Genomic DNA, 27,212 nt, shown 5'->3' with positions numbered 1-27,212 from the left:
AAGTCTTGATACATTTACCAAACTTCTTTCAAATATTCCAAGTTGAAGAACGAAAAGTTTCATAAAAGCAGAACAGTTGTTTAAATATTGTAGTTTGCAAGACTGTGCATAAACTTTTGGTCTTTCTAGTGCAAATTTGATCGTTGCAGTGCGTTGGTGCAAAGTCTACACATAAAGCCGATAAAATGGGTCATGCAAAAAAGGAAATTCGCCAGCGGCAAGCTGGAAGGCAGACAGACACAAGCGTGAGTTACTAATTGAATATTCCGAGAGAATAGCAACACCGTTAGATGAGGAGTCGCTCTACGAAAGAGGTCTGCATTATTAAAACTTTGAAAGCAGCAAGTACCGTCACCGATGCAAACAGCTCCAGGGTAAACACGTCATTAAAACAGATTATTTGCAACAACACTTCGATAATACTTGCGAACTGTAATAATAGAGACGAGCTTGTATTACAAGAAGGTGACACTTTTCAAAAACCGCCCACATTTTCTACTCCTACTCAAAATATCATTCATCATGCCAAAGCTTTGAGAGAATAATGATGGAGAGATTGATTGATAAGTTTCGGCAAAACTTCCTATATTCTGTATTATCAGAAGTGATTTATGGCATCTAAAAATTTGCCATATATAATGCCTACTTTGAGCACTCAACGAAAGCCCCGCTGATTAATTAATATTGATGATAAACTGCTAGATCACACTTAGATCCGACCACACAACCTCAAACTCTAGGCCAGAGGAATGCACAAAGTAATACATTACGTTGTTACAAACTAATATCATAGAGGAAAGATAGTATATTATGAAATGATAATAGCATATTAAAATAGTATGAATTAAGATTAAATGGATAGCATATTAAGATAGAATTACAACCTATTATCGTTGAGAAAAAATGACATAATTATAGTGCTATCTTTTCTCTATAATATTAGTTTATATACAGTAATGTATTGCTTTCTGCATTATGCTATCTTTCTCTTTGCTAATATATTTCTTTGAATTAAATAAAAATCGACCTAAGAAGGCAAATTTTCTCTCCAAAAAGACTATTGAACTGTAGGTGTACTTTAGAAGAACGATTTTTCAAGTTGAGCTTTCAACATCAGTTGAGATTTTCAAAGGGGTTTGACTTGGTTCAAGATACAGATGAAAAAAATCTACGTTAGACGAATGAAAAGTTCACAAAGCTATGCTGCGAAGTGCTTGGAGAATAATCTCATCCAAAAAAGAGTGAAATTGGACTCATTCCAAGATTTGAAGCAATGAATTAGGTCACTTTGAAACTACTTCAAGTTTTGCTTAGTTTCATTGCACTCATACAACTTATAAGATTGCACTACACAACTCTACTGCTAATCTTGTACTGTAATTATATTCCTTTATAGCTTAGGGTATTTTCATGGAAAATACTAAAAAACAAAACCACTAGTATTGTAGTAAACAAATGAATATGTAAATGTAGATAATGGTTCTTCATCTTCTCCTGATATGGGTGCAAGGCAAACTTTTGAAGTGAAAATGTATTTACATCATAATCAATTCAGTCTAAAATAATGATAATTCGTTGACATAATAGTATAAATATATTTTTACAATAATTAATTTATTACAGTATAAGATATTTCAAGAAGGATTTGTTTATTGAAGAAAACAAATGAATATGTAATCTATCTATATAAATAAAAATCGAGCCTCAAATTTTGACATTCAATAACTTTTTTATGTGTGCGCCGAATTTGATGATTTTTGTTTAGTTGTGTTTGTTATGTTTAGGAGCAGATTTATGGCCTATCAAATTTATAATCAGACTTCAGGACTCTTTCCTACGTTCCTTCAAATTTTACATGTAATCCTTATGGAAGAATATTTGTGAGCTGGCCACACACAGAAATAAAAATTAGCTGTTATAATCATTTCGTCATCCAACAGCCGTCGGTAGATCTGTTTTTCTTTCTACTGATTCACAAAATGTTAATTCTAATAATAATGCCGCGGTGCGAACGGCGTCCAAACTTGGGTCGTAGAACTCGAAATGCTGTAAATTTAGAATATGCACGGGAAAATCAGCAGCAAGGAGATATGCCATTCAATTTCCCAGCAAGCTGCATTCAACTAATCTAAAAATACAAACTGCTGTACAACTAACTAAGCACATAGGAAGTCCATATTGAGTTATAAAATACTGATTGTTGGATAATTTTCATAAAAATATAATGCATCAGATTAAGCTAAGACTAAGCACACCTGAGGAGGCGCGGCTTGGTGATACAAAGTGTTGATCTTATGGAGATTGCCTTATCACACCGTTCACGCCATGCTCGATTCAGTGTGTGTAAGTTCTTCCATTCAAACCAATATAAGCAAGAAGCACCTGGATGCAAAATGCCGCGTCGCGCCTCCTAAGGTGTGCATCCAGCTAAAGATTGTCATGAGATGCATTAACTATTTGGCGGTACGAAGTTCGCCGGGCCAGCTAGTACGTAGATAATGGTCCTTCATCTTCCCGTGATATGGGTGCAAGGCAAACTTTTGAAGTAAAAATTTATTTTCATGATAATCAATTCAGTCTAAAATACTAATAATTCTTTGACATAATAATATAAAGATATTTCCACAATTATGTTGATAAGGGATATTTCAATATTGGTTTTAATAGTAATTACTCACAATACTAGATTTGTAGAAGTATAAAGTGAGATGACACCAACCTGTAACAGAAACACATTGTAAATAAAACTGGATAGCATAGTTAAATCTTGCATGAAAACCAAAATTGAACTTAGAACAAAATAAAAATCGAATTATTCATAAAATCAGCTAAGAATGAGTTATATGAAATATAGTCTAACCTGAACATTTGATGAGCAAAGATTAGAATGTATCCAATAATGACAGAATTTTAAAAGAGAGTCAATTTTGAGATAAAATATGAATACCAAAAAGTTTAAGAATATCACAATATGACAACATCACATGAGTATCACAACACTTGGAAAATGACAAAACCCTGAACGTGATTAACGAACCTGAAAAGATACAAGTTTATCAATACAGATCGAGCTCACTGTCATATCCAATCCTACAACATTTCATCAAGATATTTATCTTTTGAAATTCTGCAGATGTAGACTAGACAAATCTCCAGAATTTACACAGTCACATACAATGTAGAGCTAGTTTCTTATGATAGCAAAATCAGTAAGATCCGAGATTGGACTAGTTAAGTTACCTTTGGACGATGGGAACCTGACTCGAACCTTGACATTCATCAGTTCAAAACCTATTTTGAGTTAATGGGGTTATCCGTTGGAGTTGTCGCTGAAACAACATGAAACAGCAGAGGAGAATTTAGTTGCAACAACGAATAAATAAACAGACTGATATGAATGAGTAGGTAGGCTATTGATACGGCGGGCGGAGCACAGAGTCAGTCGACTGTAATGGAGGCAGAAGCAGGAGAGTGACTGAAGGCACAAGGCCGATCGCCGATTCCAGTGATGCATCATTACATGTCACGTGTCCTTTGTTGCTTTAAAAACATGTCCTCCTGCTCGATTCGATGCGCAGCTATGTTTACATCACATAATACGAGAGCAAAAGAGATGGAAAACGTGGTTTACGTTAGAGAACTGGAAAAATGAACCTTTAATGAAGTTGGAACAATTAAATTCACTGGAATGACCATGTTGCCAGGGGAGCAGACTTCCAAAATGAAAAGAATAATTTGCATATAATGCATTGCTTGAAGTCTGAAGCATTTATATTTGATCAATGAATGTTCCATGAATGTGGTAGTCAACAATTTATTGATGTATACAATGTAGAGCTTCAATGTTCAGACATGACGAAGGCTTTGTAGAGTGTTATTGGGAAGGATATAGATCTACTTGGATATCCAAGTCGATATTTATGAAGATACAACACAATATTATATTATTGTGATTGAAATTTAATTTCATCTTCATATGACTCGATAATCCTCGAATTCAAACGATAAACATTGTAATCATTTAAAAATCTACAAGTATAAATAAATCTAAATCTATAATTTATTATTTTAATAGTATTTCATTTTTATTCATCATTTGCTAGTTTTATTGTACAACTAAGAATTAAGGATGTGCCAATATTTTGAATAACTTATCAATCACTTCCACTGTCATGTTTAATTTAGATAAAACAAATTCAATCAATCTTTCAATACTGGTAATTTTATATTCGATTCGATTTTTCAATTATCTTTATTTTCTTGAAGTTTCCGACGTGAAAGTATAGAATCGATTGTTTTTGTGGATGAATTTCATTTGATTCTATAATACTTCAATTTTCAGTTCGATCATAAATAACATTTTTATCGAAAAAAATCTACTTTCAATCCAACTCGAAATATTTCTGAACACTGAATTTCTATCCTGATTCACAAACTAGTTTCAAAACTGTTGATGGGAGATGCGGTAGGTAAACCACATGTGATGTACGCAACAGTTCACCTGTCTTGTCTATTTCAATTTATTACCTCGCCTGTTGAATTTGCCCCAAAGTGCAAGGGTAGTTTATGACAGACCACATACCTAATTAGTGTCTCCTACCAAGTTGTAAAGTCATTTACTGCGTTGTGAGTTACAGTGGAGGCTGCTGCTTCTAAGTAGATTGGGACAACATGAGAGACTGCGTCGGACTAGTGAGTTTGTTTGAGATCCAATATGACAAGATTTGTAAGACCATTAGACAGACACCTATTAGCCACCCTGTCTAACCCACCTATGTATCGATTGGCTGCATACAAGTGATTCACCGTGATTGACAGAGCAGTGTTCAAGATGAACAATGTTGATAAATTACAAAGAGGAACTTGTAAACTTCCATGTATGGAGCATACAGAACAGCAGAAAACCATGGAGCTGAGAAAAGTGGAATACATTTTCCCTAGAAATTGATTTTTTCTGAATTTCTAACTAGCTCTCACTTCCAGTAGTACATATAAATTTATTTTAATTCCAAACTATGGTGTAACTGTAACTGATTGTGTACAAGAAAGTGATTTGAAAGAGAATATCTTTTCTATTTCTATGATTAGGAATATTTCCAGATATTTTAAGTCTTGAGTCAAAATATTTACTCATTTTGCAGGGTTGACGTTGATGGATCATAGACCCCATTAGTGAGATTAAATGAAATCACTGGATGGACAGGAATCATTACTCAAGTCAAAGCTTAAAAAACGAAAAAATCAAATCACCAATTATTTCAAATTGAAAAAAAACAAAAGGTATTTGAGAGCATGTGACGAAATCATTTAAAAAGCGTACTCAGATTTATATTTATATTCAAAAGCAGCCCTTAAGAAAAAAAGACTATTTGAGAGCATTATGGCACAAACATATTTTATTTGGAATCTGCTTCTCGTATTTCATGATAAATGAAATTATTTGATTATTGATGAGAAGAGTTAGATCAGTGATTGGTTTGGTAGCATATTGTCATTCAAACCAATGAATCTCGCTACTGGAATCACAGGAACTGCATCCTTCCACAGTTATTTTAAATTAATTGTAAGGTTGTATGAGGATTTCAGATGACACTCACCAGTCGATTTGAATTTGAAACCAACATGTCAATTTATAACATTGAATAAAGCAATGGGAGTGGGGTTAGAATCGTAAGCCAATTTTCAAAATACCGATTCCATTCAGAAGGGATTAACTAGGGATTAACCGTTCAGTTTAGGATACGAAAGGTATTTTAATTTATATTTGAAACCGACAAGGGATCGGGATAAAGCCAATGTGATTGGTAGCAGCTTTGACATCGTTCATTCATTTTTGGCAGTGGATTTGATTGTAAGCAACTAACTCATGCTGTCAAAAATAAAGCATACTTTCTCTGCAGTAGCCTACTTCCATGTAAAATTTTAACGATGAGAACCATAGATTAATAATATTCATGAATATAATTATTTCAAAACCTTTTATGAAAGGTCGGTTTATGTTTTTTACTATGTTAACTTTCGTATGTTTCCTTTGAAATAAAATCTTGAGCTAAAATTGATACTCAAGTATTAATACTTTATAGTATTAATTTTTATAGAGTAATAATAGTTGATTATTCAAGTATTAGCTACATATAAGTGACAGACTAAAGTTTTTGATGAGAAAAGATTGAAAAATGTCACGAACTTTTCTTATAGCCTAATAACAGCCCAGAAGTAAGTACTTTTCAGGTGGCTTGACTGACGTGAGGTCAGGTCACAACTACCAAAGAGGATAAGATTGGTTTCTTTGGTACTACCTTAGGCATGAAATGTTTTAAATGAAAATTCCATCTTTCTTGTCGGAGATTATCGTCTAATCTAAGAGCTGAAGTTTGGAAATTGAGGTTGAGATAAAACGTGAGGTTTTCCGAATAGGGACGGAAGCTGGAAATAATTGAAGCGCCGGAAGATAATGCACAACAGCAGAAGGGATGCCGTCGTCAATCGCAATTTCAGAATAGAAGCAACTGAAACTTGGTTTCAAATTGCGAGAAGCTCAAATAAAGACAAAGCTTATCACAGTTGATCCATATCAAAGGTATTCACACGCCTGTGTGAAATCATGAATGGATGAAGAGCGAATCTAGATTGCGATCCTGGATTATTTGAATTAAGTTCTATGATTGACAGTTAAATAAACACCAACAAATGAGACTGAGTTCGGCTGCAAAGTCCTATTTGAGCATCACTCCAATATAAATCCTAATATTAGATTCTCAAATATTAAAGCCGATAACAAAATGAAGGTTTCACTTTTTACAAAAAATGATAAAAAACTAGATCCAGTAAGTTGAATATGATACTGTGGTTAACACCCATTCATGTGTAGTCATGATAAACAGTAGCTCATATTTATGATGAATTAATAAAGTTAGTTCGAAAATTGTAATTTGAAATAGAATGAAATCACACTATTAAAGATTTTCATACAAATTAATATATTCCATAAATTTATTTCTTCGATTTGTTCTATCAATGTGCCTAAATGTTCTGAGTATTGGATCACATTATTAAAATACTGCTCATGAAAAGGAAAAATCAGCATAGCATTATCAATATAATCAATTGGGCTATACAGGGTCAAATCATCGACTCATAAAATGAATTGTTCATGTTAAGGGAGGATTATTGAAAGAAAGTTTGAAGCTGCATCCTCAGCTGAACGCTTACATTTTAACTTTTATTCTTGTGTAAATCGTTCAATTCTGAGCTTCCGAGAATATTTCTTTCGATCTTCAAACGTCTATCATTACAGTCAGTAAATACTCGTACAAATTCAAAGTTTCGTGAGGATGGTAGAAATCCTTCAGTTTTCAGGTGAAATTGGAGCCAATGCCATAATTTGAGAACGGATATTTGAGAGAAAAGAAAATGTCATTGAGTTCTTATTCGATAAAGATGGAATGTGATAGGGTTGAAGTAGAGCGTCATTACGTGCTTCTTCCGTTTTATTGAGATAAGCTTTTAGGGTGCTTTTTCAGACAGAAAAAAATCCAACAATACGATGGAACAAAGAAGTAAAAATAGAAGTCTTCAAATAATAATAACCTTTTGCAATTAGTTCTGGCTGAATGAGTAGAAGGAAAGTAAAATAATGATGAAAATACAGTTTTAGATGGGTTCCGAACTACCTGAGAATTGCTAGGAAGCTTGTATGGAGTACTGGCTTTCAGGGTTCACCCACCCAACGGGAATATCGAATAACAGTCACTAATCTGAACAGAGAGCCACTCTCTCAAATACAAATTAAGCTTATTAGATTCACAAATTTAATTAAATATGACAGATACCCACATGGGACAAGTATTTCTGATTATGAATCTGAATTTGACCTACTTCCAACTCGATCAATTCCGTTTCACTTTCGCCAAATGATTAAAATCACCATAATAATATCAGATAAGGTGGTACTCATGAAAAGACTGTAGAAGTATTAGTATAGATACTAATACGTACTATACTTAATAACTAACTTTAATAACAATAATATACTAATATACTTAATAACGTACTTTATATAAATAAATAATAAGAGTTGGTAGATAGAGTGGAGACTATGGTTATAAATCTTTATTTCTATAGAGCGCATTCAAGGTATCGCATTTTCATTTTTTTTAAAGAGCTGTCGTCCTACGCTACATCCCCAAGAGTCTTAGTATGATGATAAATCGATCTCAAGGGTCTATATTATAATGAATGGACCTCAAGGGAAACCCGCAAAAACACTTACTCGGAACTGTAATACGCATTCTAATACTGTATTTGAAAAGAATTTATGATATCAGATTTCAGAGAGTCAAACTATACGAACTATGAGAGAAATAATACTTTCATTATTCCATGATATTATTATAACTCATTCTTTGCTTACTCAATAGAGTTGAGGATAAGAGTAGAAAAGAAAGTGGGCGTTACCATTTATAATAGGCTTACATGTTTCAGGTGGTTGGTGAAAAACTGAAAGGGCTTAAGGGAATCAGAATCATCACAAAATTTAAAAGTTTGAAGTTAATTTAGACATACAACATTTAATATAAAATAATAACATCGAACGCATGAATGTATCTATTCCAGTGATTTGAGATAGGATAATTATGTTCATCTTCAAGATTGGACTGGCGGTAATAAAATAGATACAATGAAAATATGCTAAGTTGTTTGAAAAAATATTTTCATATGACTCGACCAAAAAGTTTCAAGAACACTCGAATGAATAAGTAGTTACAATATAACATAGATATATTTGGAAGATGAACTGTGATTAGAGATGTTAGTAGAGTAATGGATTAGAGCTAGGCGTTAACAATTTGGTTCTGAAATTGAAATTATAACTACAACAGAACATCAATGTAACCGCAGGGCAGTCTGTTTACAAAGCTCCATCACACACAGCCCCCCGCAGCAGTTTGTTGCAAGTACAAAGGCTTGTGATTGGGCCTCTAAGCCACTCACTGTCACAAACGATTAAACCTTTCAAGAATAATTGAGGTGTGCAGGGAACACATTACTACACTAGACAACCAATACCAATGATTTGGATATTACATATTACCCGCTGGAGTAATGATCGATCAATGCAATAATCTTGTCTACCGATGTAGTTTGTATTGTAACAAATCAATGAAATTGCGCACATTCGAGCTCACCTGAGCTCACATAGCTGAATAACATAAGCGCATATTCCCATTTTTGAGATCTGTTCGGAAGATGTGAATGAATTGAGAAAATGAAAAACATGATTCACTCTGGCTTTTGTGTACAGGAGAAATAAATCAAGGTATATAAAACCAATAAAAATAAGATGAAAATAGCACCCTTAATTTATTTAGTCCCGAAACATACAATGGTTTTGATAATTTGAAAGAGTTCATTGTTTTCTGAAAAAGGGTACTATTATAATTTTATTTTTATTACCTAAAGTAGCCCTTATTATTTATAATATATAAAAACTATTATATAGGTACTAGTAATAGTCTAGTTAGAAAAACTAGTGAAAATAAGAAGTACATTCCTACTTCGCAAAAAATCATTGAAATTATACAACCATAGAAATGAGAATTGGATACTGAAAATAAAATAATTCTTATCAAAAGAAAAATACGGAGGCTGAACAAAATATTCTACTGAAAATGCTTTTTAAACATCATAAGAAATGAATTAATAATAACAAGCATTCCATTGGTAATGCTGGTCGAATAACAAAGTGATATAAAATTATAACTAAAGCATCCAAGTGTCATTTTAAACTCATCAGAACTAGAATATTAAAGTACATTCAATAGTCTGGGATCTAGAAAGAGATACGTCAATTTCAAACGACTGATTAGGAATTGATTGATTAATTGAAGCTTACGAACAGTTTGCCAATTGATGGATCAAATCATTCGAATTAATCCACAATAGAAGACATCATAGCTCTCTCTGGAGCATTATGAAGGAGCTAGGGATGTCATTGATAACTAAACAATAAGAGCTTTGAGGTAGAGATTTGAAAATATATTAACAAACTTGTTCACGAATATTAATGTGGTCTCGATGATAATAATGACGATCAATTACAGAAATATAAGTAGAATGAAATTTTGAAGTTATGAACTTCATACTATCATGGAATAAAAATTCAGTTTCTGATGAAAACAATTTTAAAATAAGAGACTCTTCAGATACTGTAAATCACCCCGAAGACTTCTGCTACTGCAGACATTGACAACAGGGTTAACAGCTAGATGGAAATTCGAGCTAGCTGTTAAGCCTGTTGTCAATGTCTGCAGTAGCAGAAGTCTTCGGGGTGATTTACAGCATTTATTTAGGATTTTCGTTAAATAATAATTATATATTAATTAGCATTTGAATAAATGCATTCTCTATTTAATTCCATCTTCAGATACGTTCAAAGATATAGCCTACTGAAACCTACTCAAGTGGAAAATCTTCAACGCCTAAATATTTCCTAGCACAAACAAAGAATTTCAAGGTATGAAGAGTAATGAATTCAAGTTGAATAATTGATAATTTCTCGTCTATGCAAACAATACTTTCAGAAGAATTAATTGTCTCATTCAATCAAATCTAAAATGTATGTAAAAAGGAACCTGAACAAGTAACAAATTAAATCTGAACAGTATCTCATAACTTGAATTGATGTTGAAAAATGCTTCCACACAATATAATAAAAGATAACTTTGAACTTATCAAGCACTCGATAAACATCGGTGAAATAAAAAATTCACTCTATGGAGATTATAATTCATTCAGATTATGAGAAGCTCAATTTTCATGATTGAGATTCCGCACAAACAATAGACAGTGAATATAGGAGGTACTTACTGTATACTCTGACAATATACGTTGAATAAGTAAAAGATAGAGATATTTAGCAATTTGAAAATCGACAATAGATGAATTGCAGCTGAATAGTGACAAGCAGCCTTGACCAACTATTACCTCAACTTTATTATGCCAATAGAAGCTGCACGTAGTTTTCCGATGAGATAATCATACAAAAATAGAGTTAATGTGAGTTTACAGTCAACTTATTGGAAAAAGAGGAGAATATTGGCTTTCTTCTTTCATGAGAGAGTAGGCCTACTGCATAACTGACTGCACGTTTAATAGTCCTACTGATTACTGTTACTGATTACACAACACAATTAGGTACCGGAATTTAGGCTTAATTCAAAAAGTGTACAGTCATTGATGATGTCTGATTTGCAATCGTTAAGAAAGCGAATAGTTTTTTAATGTACCATTGATAACTGATACTAATGACTAATGATTTTGTCAATTATAAAGGAAAATTGGAATGATGAATTAGAGAAGATGTTTCGTCAATGGAATATAATTTACTACAGAGTGTAAATGTTAGTGTCCGCCTCAGCTATGATCAAAATATGAATGAGAATAAAAGCAGAGATGGAATAGTCATATTAGCTCTATTTGCCTATTTTTGAATGGAGAAGGCAGCAAAAACACTGTTTGACGCTGAATTTCAATTTTTAAAAGCGTACTGGCAAAAATTCAAAATAGAAACTCGCCACAGTGGAAGCTAGACAGACAGACTATCAACAATAATACAGGAGCACAGAAGCACTCACGCGCCAATGCATCGAAATGGAATTGGAACTCAGCAACGCATCACAATCCTCGCCTAAAGCGGCATTGGAAATTGGAATATATGACCCCTTCACTAATCTAGATGCAATTTCTTTTCAATTCAATACAAGCAATCGATTCATCTTCGACTTTTACTTTTCTATGACGAACCTTTTGCGCAATTCGATGGGATCGAAAATGCTGTAACAGCAACTAGAAGCACTTTCAAGCACAATACACATGGCTATACGTGGGCTATATATTTTGTGAAATCTAATGGTAATTTGCATCTAAAATAGGTTCAGCAGAACTAAACCAAGGATACAGGATTTAATATAACTGCTAAATGATGAATACATCCATCGATTATGCTATCAAATGGCTAGATAAATTATTCAAACAAATGACTAAGACTCGAGAGAACAATAATGTATGTCTGGTCTATGAATGATTCAACCCGAAATAGTATATTTCTCACCTAGAGCCGAAAATGAGACTTTTCAAGTCTCAGTTTTCAAGTCCGAGGCCGTAAGCCGAGGACTAGAAAAGATAGAGAGCCGGAAACACATTTTTGCCCGTGGTGCGAACGCTATTTTTCGCCACACAAAAAAAAAAACAATATATATCTATATATGAGAATAATTGTTTATTAGGCACTTCCGAAATCAAAACTAAAAGGTCATAGCTCTAGCAAATCTGAGGTAATCTGAATATCAGGAAATTGTCCAAGTAATTTTATTTTATTTCATTTTCAGTGGATACAATTACAAATCATATAAATATGATCGGGAAATAACAACAGGCATGGCCAAAAACTATTCTGTTCCCAAACTTTGATAATGAATAACATGTCTAAAAAAATAGGTTGTTTTTAGTAGTTTTAAGTAGTTCCAAAATTACCCACCAGGTTTAATGGTAAACGCAGTACAAGCTGCGTTTGGGTGGATTTCAATTTGTCTAAATAACCTAAAATATTATGTTCAATTATGTTTTAATGTGGGAGATTGAGTTCTTACTTTTTTATTCTTTAAAATGGCAATAAGATAATATTATTATGAATGTTTTGATTATTGAATTATAAACACAAATAATGAAAAGTTTTTTGATCAGCTGTTCTAGCGCACTTGAAATTTGGACAATCTGAATGTCAACAATGTCGACTGCTAAAGTTGTGGTTAGAAGTCCTATCCTACTCTGAAAATCGAATTTGAATAGTTTATAATATATATCTTATCTGTATTTTATTCATCCAAATAAAATGATAGTATCTTATTGCAGAATACTTATTCAATTCAAGAAGCATAAACTGATTCCGTTTCATAAACCATTTTGTAAACACGTTCACATCAAATCAGAATCAGCTGACTTCAAGGTTATTTTACAGCCCTAGGGCCGTAAAACTTTTACCGGCCTGGTCAGAAATAGTATATTTCGCACAGAAAATGAGATATTTCCGGCTCGAAATCGGTTTTCAAGTCCGAGGCCTGGAAAAGATTGAGAGCCGGAAAAACAATAGACGGTGAATATAGGAGGTACTTACTGTATACTCTGACAATATACGTTGAATAAGTAAAAGATAGAGATACTTAGCAATTTGAAAATCGACAATAGATGAATTGCAGCTGAATAGTGACAAGCAGCCTTGACCAACTATTACCTCAACTTTATTATGCCAATAGAAGCTGCACGTAGTTTTCCGATGAGATAATCACACAAAAATAGAGTTAATGTGAGTTTACAGTCAACTTATTGGAAAAAGAGGAGAATATTGGCTTTCTTTTTTCATGAGAGAGTAGGCCTACTGCATAACTGACTGCACGTTTAATAGTCCTACTGATTACTGTTACTGATTACACAACACAATTAGGTACCGGAATTTAGGCTTAATTCAAAAAGTGTACAGTCATTGATGATGTCTGATTTGCAATCGTTAAGAAAGCGAATAGTTTTTTAATGTACCATTGATAACTGATACTAATGACGAATGATTTTGTCAATTATAAAGGAAAATTGAAATGATGAATTAGAGAAGATGTTTCGTCAATGGAATATAATTTACTTCAGAGTGTAAATGTTAGTGTCCGCCTCAGCTATGATCAAAATATGAATGAGAATAAAAGCAGAGATGGAATAGTCATATTAGCTCTATTTGCCTATTTTTGAATGGAGAAGGCAGCAAAAACACTGTTTGACGCTGAATTTCAATTTTTAAAAGCGTACTGGCAAAAATTCAAAATAGACACTCGCCACAGTGGAAGCTAGACAGACAGACTATCAACAATAATACAGGAGCACAGAAGCACTCACGCGCCAATGCATCGAAATGGAATTGGAACTCAGCAACGCATCACAATCCTCGCCTAAAGCGCCATTGGAAATTGGAATATATGACCCCTTCACTAATCTAGATGCAATTTCTTTTCAATTCAATACAAGCAATCGATTCATCTTCGACTTTTACTTTTCTATGACGAACCTTTTGCGCAATTCGATGGATCGAAAATGCTGTAACAGCAACTAGAAGCACTTTCAAGCACAATACACATGGCTATACGTGGGCTATATATTTTGTGAAATCTAATGGTAATTTGCATCTAAAATAGGTTCAGCAGAACTAAACCAAGGATACAGGATTTAATATAACTGCTAAATGATGAATACATCCATCGATTATGCTATCAAATGGCTAGATAAATTATTCAAACAAATGACTAAGACTCGAGAGAACAATAATGTAAGTCTGGTCTATGAATGATTCTACCCGAAATAGTATATTTCGCACCTAGAGCCGAAAATGAGACTTTTCAAGTCTCAGTTTTCAAGTCCGAGGCCGTAGGCCGAGGACTAGAAAAGATTGAGAGCCGGAAACACATTTTTGCCCGTGGTGCGAACGCTATTTTTCGCCACACAAAAAAAAACAATATATCTATATATGAGAATAATTGTTTATTAGGCACTTCCGAAATCAAAACTAAAAAGTCATAGCTCTAGCAAATCTGAGGTAATCTGAATATCAGGAAATTGTCCAAGTAATTTTATTTTATTTCATTTTCAGTGGATACAATTACAAATCATATAAATATGATCGGGAAATAACAACAGGCATGGCCAAAAACTATTCTGTTCCCAAACTTTGATAATTGATAATGAATAACATGTCTGAAAAAATAGGTTGTTTTTAGTAGTTTTAAGTAGTTCCAAAATTATCCACCAGGTTTAGTGGTAAACGCAGTACAAGCTGCGTTTGGGTGGATTTCAATTTGTCTAAATAACCTAAAATATTATGTTCAATTATGTTTTAATGTGGGAGGTTGAGTTCTTACTTTTTTATTCTTTAAAATGGCAATAAGATAATATTATTATGAATGTTTTGATTATTGAATTATAAACACAAATAATGAAAAGTTTTTTGATCAGCTGTTCTAGCGCACTTGAAATTTGGACAATCTGAATGTCAACAATGTCGACTGCTAAAGTTGTGGTTAGAAGTCCTATCCTACTCTGAAAATCGAATTTGAATAGTTTATAATATATATCTTATCTGTATTTTATTCATCCAAATAAAATGATAGTATCTTATTGCAGAATACTTATTCAATTCAAGAAGCATAAACTGATTCCGTTTCATAAACCATTTTGTAAACACGTTCACATCAAATCAGAATCAGCTGACTTCAAGGTTATTTTACAGCCCTAGGGCCGTAAAACTTTTACCGGCCTGGTCAGAAATAGTATATTTCGCACAGAAAATGAGATATTTCCGGCTCGAAATCGGTTTTCAAGTCCGAGGCCTAGAAAAGATTGAGAGCCGGAAAAACATTTTTGCCCGTGGTGCAAACGATATTTTTCGCCACCCTACAGGTATTGCTGACAAAATAAATAAAGAATACTTGTTATCGTACCTATCTCTTGATTTTAGTGGTAGAAGATTTGCAGTCAGGATTTCAGATTCTTTTAAAATTTCACTTGGAATATCACGGGCGTCGTCATCTTCAAGCATTTTTGAAAATTTGGAATTCGCTAATCAACAATAAATAATTGAATAAAACTGGTTGCGAAGCGAATGCTGAATTAGTTTGATTGGAAACTCGAACTAAAATCATGGCGACTTCAGCTGATGAAGAAAGTGGACACTCGCACGATCTAGCGTATGACTTATTAACTACGGACTTCCATGAGCGGCTGGAAAGTGACCACTTTCTGGCCTAGACCGGAAAAGAAACCATTTTCTGACGTCAGACGAGAGTCGTCTGCAAAAAAGGTCTTTCAGATCTACGTAGGGACTGGAAAACAGCTGCTTTCTGTGCAGTGTGGCGAAAACAATCATTTTCGGCCTCCATATGACGCACGAAAACCAGCTCATTACATCCAAATGGGGCGAAAAAGTATTTTCAGTGACTAAAGATATCTTTAAGGAAGTCGTTTCAGAGAAAATAAATATTTAGACAATGTTATATGATTATTAAATTCACTTCTGAATGTTGATATTTTGGAGTATAGAACAAAAAAAAGCACTTCATAATAATGGAGGACAATAGAAAGAATAAAAATATGAAATTTCAAGAATGTCTGATTGAAAAGAATAATATTCATTGAATTCGACAAATTTTTATCAGTTACTCCAAATAGACGATCTCAACATAATAAAGGTTATAGTTTGATAGAATAACAATATCATCTGGGACATTATGAACTAAGTTGGAATATATAGTATTCCATTTTCAAGATTTTGATAAGAATACAACATGGTAGGTATTTTCTCAAGTTGAAACTGAATTATTGTGGGAACTGAGATATTCCATACAAAGAAGAGCACTTGATAGTTATTACTGACGATGTGCGTGAGAGCTGCAGAGCAGTAAACTGTACATTTTAGACCAAAGTGCGTTCACCAGAAACGCCATTGTTATAACAATGGATTGGGAGAGGTCTGAGTGAGAGACAAAACTGGGAGGGAGAATTTAGAGTGCATTTGGAAGGTTACATTAATTCATTGTTTGATTTCATATCTGACAAAAGGTTTATAAACTGAGCTCAATCAAGTCTGAGGTAATCTGAATATCAGGAAATTGTCCAAGTAATTTTATTTTATTTCATTTTCAGTGGATACAATTACAAATCATATAAATATGATCGGGAAATAACAACAGGCATGGCCAAAAACTATTCTGTTCCCAAACTTTGATAATGAATAACATGTCTGAAAAAATAGGTTGTTTTTAGTAGTTTTAAGTAGTTCCAAAATTACCCACCAGGTTTAATGGTAAACGCAGTACAAGCTGCGTTTGGGTGGATTTCAATTTGTCTAAATAATCTAAAATATTATGTTCAATTATGTTTTAATGTGGGAGGTTGAGTTCTTACTTTTTTATTCTTTAAAATGGCAATAAGATAATATTATTATGAATGTTTTGATTATTGAATTATAAACACAAATAATGAAAAGTTTTTTGATCAGCTGTTCTAGCGCACTTGAAATTTGGACAATCTGAATGTCAACAATGCTTGTTATTGTCGACTGCTAAAGTTGAGGTTAGAAGTCCTATCCTACTCTGAAAATCGAATTTGAATAGTTTATAATATATATCTTATCTGTATTTTATTCATCCAAATAAAATGATAGTATCTTATTGCAGAATACTTATTCAATTCAAGAAGCATAAAATGATTCCGTTTCATAAACCATTTTGTAAACACGTTCACATCAAATCAGAATCAGCTGACTTCAAGGTTATTTTACAGCCCTAGGGCCGTAAAACTTTTACCGGCCTGGTCAGAAATAGTATATTTCGCACAGAAAATGAGATATTTCCGGCTCGAAATCGGTTTTCAAGTCCGAGGCCTAGAAAAGATTGAGAGCCGGAAAAACATTTTTGCCCGTGGTGCAAACGATATTTTTCGCCACCCTACAGGTATTGCTGACAAATAAATAAAGAATACAAAATAAAGAATACTTGTTGTCGTACCCATCTCTTGATTTTAGTGGTAGAAGATTTGCAGTCAGGATTTCAGATTCTTTTAAAATTTCACTTGGAATATCACGGGCGTCGTCATCTTCAAGCATTTTTGAAAATTTGGAATTCGCTAATCAACAATAAATAATTGAATAAAACTGGTTGCGAAGCGAATGCTGAATTAGTTTGATTGGAAACTCGAACTAAATCATGGCGACTTCAGCTGATCAAGAAAGTGGACACTCGCCCGATCTAGCGGATGACTTATTAATTACGGACTTCCATGAGCGGCTGGAAAGTGACCACTTTCTGGCCTAGACCGGAAAAGAAACCATTTTCTGACGTCAGATGAGAGTCGTCTGCAAACAAGGTCTTTCAGATCTACGTAGGGACTGGAAAACAGCTGCTTTCTGTGCAGTGTGGCGAAATAGTATATTTCGCACCTAGGGTCGAAATGAGACTTTTCCGGCTCGAAATCGGTTTTCAAGTCCGAGGCCGTAGGCCAAGGACTAGAAAAGATTGAGAGCCGGAAAAACATTTTTGCCCATGGTGAGAACGTTATTTTTCGCCACACAAAAAAAAAACAATATATATCTATATATGAGAATAATTGTTTATTAGGCACTTCCGAAATCAAAACTAAAAGGTCATAGCTCTAGCAAATCTGAGGTAATCTGAATATCAGGAAATTGTCCAAGTAATTTTATTTTATTTCATTTTCAGTGGATACAATTACAAATCATATAAATATGATCGGGAAATAACAACAGGCATGGCCAAAAACTATTCTGTTCCCAAACTTTGATAATGAATAACATGTCTAAAAAAATAGGTTGTTTTTAGTAGTTTTAAGTAGTTCCAAAATTACCCACCAGGTTTAATGGTAAACGCAGTACAAGCTGCGTTTGGGTGGATTTCAATTTGTCTAAATAACCTAAAATATTATGTTCAATTATGTTTTAATGTGGGAGATTGAGTTCTTACTTTTTTATTCTTTAAAATGGCAATAAGATAATATTATTATGAATGTTTTGATTATTGAATTATAAACACAAATAATGAAAAGTTTTTTGATCAGCTGTTCTAGCGCACTTGAAATTTGGACAATCTGAATGTCAACAATGTCGACTGCTAAAGTTGTGGTTAGAAGTCCTATCCTACTCTGAAAATCGAATTTGAATAGTTTATAATATATATCTTATCTGTATTTTATTCATCCAAATAAAATGATAGTATCTTATTGCAGAATACTTATTCAATTCAAGAAGCATAAACTGATTCCGTTTCATAAACCATTTTGTAAACACGTTCACATCAAATCAGAATCAGCTGACTTCAAGGTTATTTTACAGCCCTAGGGCCGTAAAACTTTTACCGGCCTGGTCAGAAATAGTATATTTCGCACAGAAAATGAGATATTTCCGGCTCGAAATCGGTTTTCAAGTCCGAGGCCTGGAAAAGATTGAGAGCCGGAAAAACATTTTTGCCCGTGGTGCAAACGATATTTTTCGCCACCCTACAGGTATTGCTGACAAAATAAATAAAGAATACTTGTTATCGTACCTATCTCTTGATTTTAGTGGTAGAAGATTTGCAGTCAGGATTTCAGATTCTTTTAAAATTTCACTTGGAATATCACGGGCGTCGTCATCTTCAAGCATTTTTGAAAATTTGGAATTCGCTAATCAACAATAAATAATTGAATAAAACTGGTTGCGAAGCGAATGCTGAATTAGTTTGATTGGAAACTCGAACTAAAATCATGGCGACTTCAGCTGATGAAGAAAGTGGACACTCGCACGATCTAGCGTATGACTTATTAACTACGGACTTCCATGAGCGGCTGGAAAGTGACCACTTTCTGGCCTAGACCGGAAAAGAAACCATTTTCTGACGTCAGACGAGAGTCGTCTGCAAACAAGGTCTTTCAGATCTACGTAGGGACTGGAAAACAGCTGCTTTCTGTGCAGTGTGGCGAAAACAATCATTTTCGGCCTCCATATGACGCACGAAAACCAGCTCATTACATCCAAATGGGGCGAAAAAGTATTTTCAGTGACTAAAGATATCTTTAAGGAAGTCGTTTCAGAGAAAATAAATATTTAGACAATGTTATATGATTATTAAATTCACTTCTGAATGTTGATATTTTGGAGTATAGAACAAAAAAAGCACTTCATAATAATGGAGGACAATAGAAAGAATAAAAATATGAAATTTCAAGAATGTCTGATTGAAAAGAATAATATTCATTGAATTCGACAAATTTTTATCAGTTACTCCAAATAGACGATCTCAACATAATAAAGGTTATAGTTTGATAGAATAACAATATCATCTGGGACATTATGAACTAAGTTGGAATATATAGTATTCCATTTTCAAGATTTTGATAAGAATACAACATGGTAGGTATTTTCTCAAGTTGAAACTGAATTATTGTGGGAACTGAGATATTCCATACAAAGAAGAGCACTTGATAGTTATTACTGACGATGTGCGTGAGAGCTGCAGAGCAGTAAACTGTACATTTTAGACCAAAGTGCGTTCACCAGAAACGCCATTGTTATAACAATGGATTGGGAGAGGTCTGAGTGAGAGACAAAACTGGGAGGGAGAATTTAGAGTGCATTTGGAAGGTTACATTAATTCATTGTTTGATTTCATATCTGACAAAAAGGTTTATAAACTGAGCTCAATCAAGTCTTGAGAACTAATTTTGAGCGGTCATAATGCTATCAAGTACTGTCATTATAGTTATATATTCAACAATAAGATAATTATGGAATCCTCAACGCAGAGCATAAGAAAACGTTTGATGGTTCCTCGGATTATCCATGGAGATGTAAAATTTTACACAGTGATAATAATAAAAACAATGATGAATATTTTAATGGACATCAAATAAATGGATGGTTTGTTCTAAATATAAAGTAGAGTTTTCTACATGAATCAAAGTAATTTTTGATGAAGGTCATTGACTTAACACGAGAAGAGAATCACAAACTCTTACAACAGCGGTGGTCAAGTTTGATATCTTCCAGCATTAAAAGTCATTAATTAAATATTGGTTGTTAATTTAAGGAAAATGTTGAAGAGCTGTGTTTTTGAGTCAAGCTAACATCACCTCGAGATAAGTTATGTGAAACGACACGCCTAGCACAACCCACTTGAAATATAAATGCAACATAGAGATCGAGTTTTGCCGAGCTGGACGCAGTCATGAGACGTGGGGTCTGGAGATCCAGCAGGTCATTCGGCTTTTATGACCTATGACCTCCCAGAGCTTTTACAGCCTAGGGAAGCGAGACGACTGACATAGTCTGGAGCACCTACAAGGAGCTGGGCAAGCACATACATTGCTAATGACTTCTTCTTCTTGCTTCTCGAATGCTCTCCATTCAGAGACACGTTTCTATTCCGCTCTTATCTATCTCACTGCACAAAAAGGAAGGCAAGGACGGTGATTACAACGCAGGTGACAATCACAATGACTTTTGAAAGCTAACCGACAAGAAGAATACTGTTTTCTTTTCCACCGAGCATAAATCAGTTTTGTAATCATTCATGTAATGAATGATACTACAAATATTGAAAATGGATGAAACACATAAATTATCAATCGCCTGTTGACATCACATAAGGAATAATTATCACCAAAACAATAATAAGCACTTCACAGTTACAATGTAAAAATTTATAAGGGTATTTTACCATAGTTTTAAAGCTAGCTACAGTATAGCCTATAGCTCCAGAAGCTAATGATGAGTATATTTCAACATTCGATAGAGGCTTGAAATACAGTTTAGAATTTTCAAACTACAATTTCATCACACACTAATTCATAAATTATAACAAAAAATGAAAGGTTACTCTGTTTATACTGTTGGAGACAGCCGATACTCATGAAGAATTATGGACAGAATTATACTCTGGAGAAAGAACTCTCAGGAATGACAATGAAGTCCAGGGAATTAGTCTTTCTTTGAAATTTTAAGTTAGAAGGTTCTATAATTTGCATGAATCTTATCAACTTCGTGATACAGAATATACTCTCAACTGTATAATGGTCGAGATGAATTTATTCTGAAAAGATAGTTTGAAATTGCCAGACGTTCTCCCTGAGAATGTGACCGCATGTAACCAATACTCCGTCTCACATTTTCATATCCTTAAAAAAAACTCGTCAAAAAAAAGACTGTTGGACATTGACCTATGTGAGACTGTTGACTCATACAGACAACTCATTTCACAGAAATGGTCCATTCATGGAATTTATTTTGCAGCTAATATCACTCTACTTATGTATTCCAAAAATGATCAAATTGTAGCATGATAGGAATGATAATCTAGAAATACTATTTGTCATCTTCTAAGAACTCATTCCACACTGGTTTCAGTTATAGTATTTATCTTCCAACTAATCAATCAATATACTGACTCATTCATAAACTTACTTTCCGGTGAACAGACTAGAACTAATAATAAAGTGAAACATACTTAAGAGGACAACAACATATTGTAATTCCAGTGAATGGTCTATTCCACAATATTATACTTGGAAGGTATAACAAAATATCAATCAATCAATTCATTTATTACACAAACGAACATAATACGAGAAAATATAAAAATGTGAAATGGAAATGGACAACCCTAGGTATAAATAAGCCCGAGTGGGGCTTATATAAATTAAGAAGTAATAATCAATTTGTAATTTATATGACTTTTAGTTGATAGTGTATAAATATTGAGTGCTCTACACTGTAGTTTTTTACAATGAGATAGTTTGAAAATAAGAATGGATAATTTTTTCATAGCTTCTATCTGGGATGGAACTGTCACCTTGTTATTCAGTATACAAGATGTAATGTTATGGTGTAATGTTACTACGAACTGAAATAGAGTAAAGATACCGTTCAATGACACTTGTAGTAATCATTTATCTGTGGAACTGACCTGCAACGGAAGGTCCGAGCGGATCGAAGCGGACGCGGTGCTCGGTGGCGGCCTGAGCGGCAACCAGCAGGTCGGAGAAGAAGCGGTGCCTCCTGAGGGCCAACTCGTCGCGACCGACCGGCGTGACAGGAGGCTCAGCGCGGCCGCTGCCCTCCGCACCCGGAACCACTTCGTCATCCTCCTGCGACCACCACTTTGTCACAGTCGTCGCCAGGCTCGGCGTCGAGTTGCGCTTGTTCGGGTGCGGCGTCGCGTTGCTCGCCGTCCGCGGAGTCATCGGCGGCACTTCTTTCTCGTCTTCATCTTCATCATCCTCCTCTTCCTCAAATTTACCTGCATCGCCATCCTTCGGCTTCTTCAGAATAGACCGGTCAACCGGCGCCGAAGTGTCCACAACCAGTCCCGGGTTCTTCGCTTTGCTGGACACTACTTCTGATTTCTCAACCTCCGATCCAACAGCCTTCTCCTCCTCTTTTTCACCACGTTTACCATCAACCTCTTTTTCACCATGTTTTCCATCAACCTCTTCCTTCACAACACTGACAACGTCCTCCTTCTTTTCGGTCGGTTTATTCTCTACCTTGACAACATCCTTTTTGCCCTCCTCGGTCTCCTTTCCAGTTTCCCGCGCTTCCTTTTTAATGCTGCCGCCATCGCTGTCGGCAACTTTCTTCTGTTTATTGCAACCGCAGCAATTCTTGAACATATCACCCGGCAACTAGTGACACAACTATTTCACACACAATCACGCGACAAGCAAAACTGAAACTACAAGCGCGCATCGATGAGATTATTCGGGTGGTTCACTAAACAGAAATGGCCTGGATGGGAGGATGGCAACGCGCCACGCTACTTCAGTCGAGCCCAACATCAAAGAAAGAGCACCAACGCTTGTTATGAACAGGAAGCGGACCTGGAACGCTAGGTTCACAAAACTCGAATGCCGACTGGCGTGTGGTCTAGGCTAGGATGCCGGTCGGTCGGTCCAGCCCTGCCTCCCGCCACTCTGTCACCGAGCGCACTCCGACGGCCAACTGGCGAACCAGCTACGCACTACAGCGTTGCCAAATCGATCTCTCTGTATATACAGTACCAGCACCAAAACACAGAGACGACCGCGCGAGACTGAGACCGCACGCAAAAGAGACAAAGCGAGGAAGCAGGATGTAGATCACTACTACTTGGATCCTCAGCTCTCACACAACAGACACCACCCGCACAAACCCGTCTTCTTATAAAGACACATTACATCTACAACTCACAAGCTTACTGTCAACAGGCCATTTAGTACGAAGCATAACAGCACGCCAATGAGCCCCCATCACCAAAATGTATGGCACAAATGATTTGAAATGTTAATGTGTGTACCATACAAGTACCGATCAATTGCAAATTACATGTGTTGCACCTGGGTGTTGGAACACACAGCCTTGTTTTCGGTACGATGACAGTGCACTGTAAGTGGGCTAATTAAATTCACGTTAGCTAAGTCTCATTGCTCATGATGTATGAATCACACTACTAGTAGATGAATGAATTGAATGCATTGCATGAATGTAGTCTTATTTTACAAGAGGGCTTTGAACTCTGTCTAAAAAGACTATAGACACGAGGGTTTGCAATTTAGAATGGCTTTATGTTTAATCATATAATTCAAGTTATCAAGGATCATTCAGTAACTCACTACATCACAAAAAAACGATGATGCGTCTCTATTTAGATTTGGATTGTTTTGATAAGTATGAATAGGAAGCACAATGCACAATAATGCATGGATAGAAGTTAATAGGAAGTACACATGGCAATTTAGCTGTCACGCGTGAATTGAAATTCTTGTGGAAGGAATTCATTTGAAAACCAGAGTAGGGTAACTCATAACTCATAAGGATAGTGAGTAGTAAACTACAGGCGGAAATCAAGACAGTGATAGCCTACACAACAAAGGTCCCTGAACAACAAAGAGGTTTCTTCTTTCAAGTAGCTTCTTCAAGGCATCATAAACTCCACGTACAATTCGTATTCCAATATATACCGAATACTCTATTCGGTATAAATTTGACTTTCCGAAATTTGAAATCCGAGAGTTGAAACTATTTCAAGAAGTTGAAAAAAGTGTCAAACTTTGAGTGTGAGTGTAAGTACAAGTAATGAGTATAATAGTAATAGACGACGAGTAATCTCTACCACATTATAATTTTCTCGACTAAGCTAATGCATAAGTTTTTAGTATTTTTGGAAACACCTAATCATCCACCCGCTCTTAATTAGTAGGAATGGGAATAATGAAAATCTCTATAGTCTATACTTAGAAACAGTCCCACGTGTAAAACTGGAAGTTTTAATCCTACCAAAGTTTCCGCACGAGTCAAGTCGAGTCGAGTGTCGTATTCTCACGCATGTATGAGCTAGCACTGTCTTTTTTCAGCCGCACCCTACTGAAACAATTTCGCCCCAACAAAGTTCTGACAATTTAATGGCTTGTTTTTAAAGAGCAGTGTTCAACAAAGTATGTTGCATTTTGCAGTGTTTCCTGAAATTTGAAACTTTACGAAGTACAAAATGAAGGCTACATAGAAGTGAATTATGAGAAAGACTACTAGATTAGTTATCCTATTATGCTATACGAGTTCTGAACTCTTTTGGTCTGAAGGTTTCATGAAAGCACTTTTCAAACTTCAGTAATAACCGAATTTTATTGAACTTCAGGAAATATTTTATGTTCAGGTCAAATGATAATGACGTAATAATATATAACAATAATGACGTAGGACTTCTTCATGTATACGCATCCACTGCATTCAAAGAATATTGTAGATTAACTACGGTACCGTTTTGCCAGTCACGAAAATATGAATTTAACAGGAATAAAAGTAAATTAACAAATATTGTTGGAAATTGCGAGAATATTCGCCAGTGATGATTCATAGATAAATTAAACAGCGAACTAGAAGTAGCCTATTACGTAAGTACTCGGAAATTGGAAAAAGTATAATCTATGATTATCACGTTTCTATTTTTGTGAACGCATGACATAATTTCTTATCTTGAGAACAGGATAGATCGCCAAATAGATCTATTCAAATTCTGAAAAGCTACAGGTATCTCAAGATGTAATGGAATAAGGAAAACCACTGACAAATTGGACTAATCTCTTTCAGAGTTCCTGTCGATAACAGATGCTTGGATATGTCAAACACAGAGATTTTCTACGTTGAAAGAGAAAACTCATTTTTTGAAGCTATAACTTAATTAACAGAGTATAAAAGGAGTGTCACTTCCAATACCACTCAGCCATCAAAATCCTTCCAATTACTGAGCACTTGAAGAGAAGTTTGCAAACTGATTAGAAATTTTGCTGCAAGCCGAGTGGATGCTTCGCAATAGAGAATAGCTTGCAAGATATATTCTAGATATGATCCAATTTGAAAGAAGAACATGATAAAAAATTTCTTCGCTGTTATCGAGAAGTTAACTTTGAAACCACGAGTTGGTTTTACAGAGTAGGAAGATGAGCTCGATGAGCTTTCCTTGGATGCAACATTCAACTAAGTTTCATAATTCTAACTTATATTACTAGGTAGGCCTACCCAAAATTGCTGAAATAATCATAACATCTGATAGTAGTCCTTCTAACATCATGGAGAGAAATATGAGCTAATTATCTGTTTCAATATTAATTAATGACGTATTTTAATGTACGAGAGAAAAAAGGTTATCAAGACACTATTACACGTTATTACATGTAATGCCAATTTTCAATTCAATTTTATTCAAATCAACACAAGAAACACAAAGTAAATCTAAATACGAAACAACACAATCAAATCAAATTCTTAAAAAATACAAAGAACAGGCTTTATGGTGAGGTGTGATGAAAAGAAAGAAAGAAGGACAAATACGTCTATGAGAAATGTATTCTTACATTATAACGTCACTTTGAATGTCAAATTACGATGAGTGATCGAGTGATAGATAACCCAACGAGCTATCAATAATTGAGTTTTAGAACTGGATTATGGTCCTGATAAATAAATCGAGATTTTCCGAGATTTACTTATAACATAATGACACTTCTACTAAATAATAGTGTTTCAAGAAAAAGAATCTGATATTTTATTATATTATCCATTTACTATTTCCCGATGATCTGGGAAAAGTTGGAAATGCAATCAAGTTGAGAAGCACAGAATAAACGGTTTTTGGCACTACTCACACGAGCGCGACTCAAAACACCGAGCGACTCGATACATCAGCACTCCATGTGTGTGTTTTTTAATAATTTGAGATTTTAAAAAATATTGAAGAATTCTTAATAACTAGCATATTGCCATTTAAAAGCTTAAATCCAACCCAAACCTTTTCCTAAGCTGACTTTAAAACAGAACAATCAGTTAAAAAAAAGGAAAAAATATAATCAGGTCGATTAAGAAAACAGTATTGTTATTGATTGTTTTATTGTATGTAATGAACTATTTTCATATATTCCTAGAATAGCTTACAGCTAGAGGGATAGGTACTATCGCACTGTTGTAATATTCAAATAAATTAAATTGAATAAACCTTCAATTATTTTTCTATAACCCTTATCATAATCCAAACCTCAACTAATATGACAACCCCTGTTTGGATTTTAGCCGTTCGTGCACCCCACACTCCAGATTCAGT

The 27,212-nt window shown here is 34.6% G+C and overlaps 1 protein-coding gene across 5 annotated transcripts in view; it reads right to left on the bottom strand.

Moving 5' to 3' along the window:
* Positions 1-27,212, bottom strand: part of LOC111056873 (adenylyl cyclase-associated protein 1) — a 63,357-nt gene that overhangs the window by 22,132 nt on the left and 14,013 nt on the right. For 2 of the 5 annotated variants that reach the window (XM_039438398.1, XM_039438392.1), the window contains one exon: positions 2,679-2,719. The exons of 2 other annotated variants lie outside the window; for them this stretch is intronic. Coding sequence is in view for 1 of the 3 variants with exons in the window: in XM_022344281.2 (XP_022199973.1) it covers positions 22,548-23,253 (706 nt within the window). In the remaining 2 variants the exon portion in view is untranslated. Of the gene's footprint in view, positions 1-2,678; positions 2,720-22,547; positions 23,597-27,212 lie in introns of those variants that run through there. One more of the 5 variants, XM_022344281.2, reaches the window with a different exon arrangement.

The sequence above is a fragment of the Nilaparvata lugens genome, chromosome 1, assembly GCF_014356525.2.
Source record: "Nilaparvata lugens isolate BPH chromosome 1, ASM1435652v1, whole genome shotgun sequence".
Taxonomy (NCBI): Eukaryota; Metazoa; Arthropoda; class Insecta; order Hemiptera; family Delphacidae; genus Nilaparvata; species Nilaparvata lugens.
This window is presented reverse-complemented; position numbering and strand designations above follow the sequence as displayed.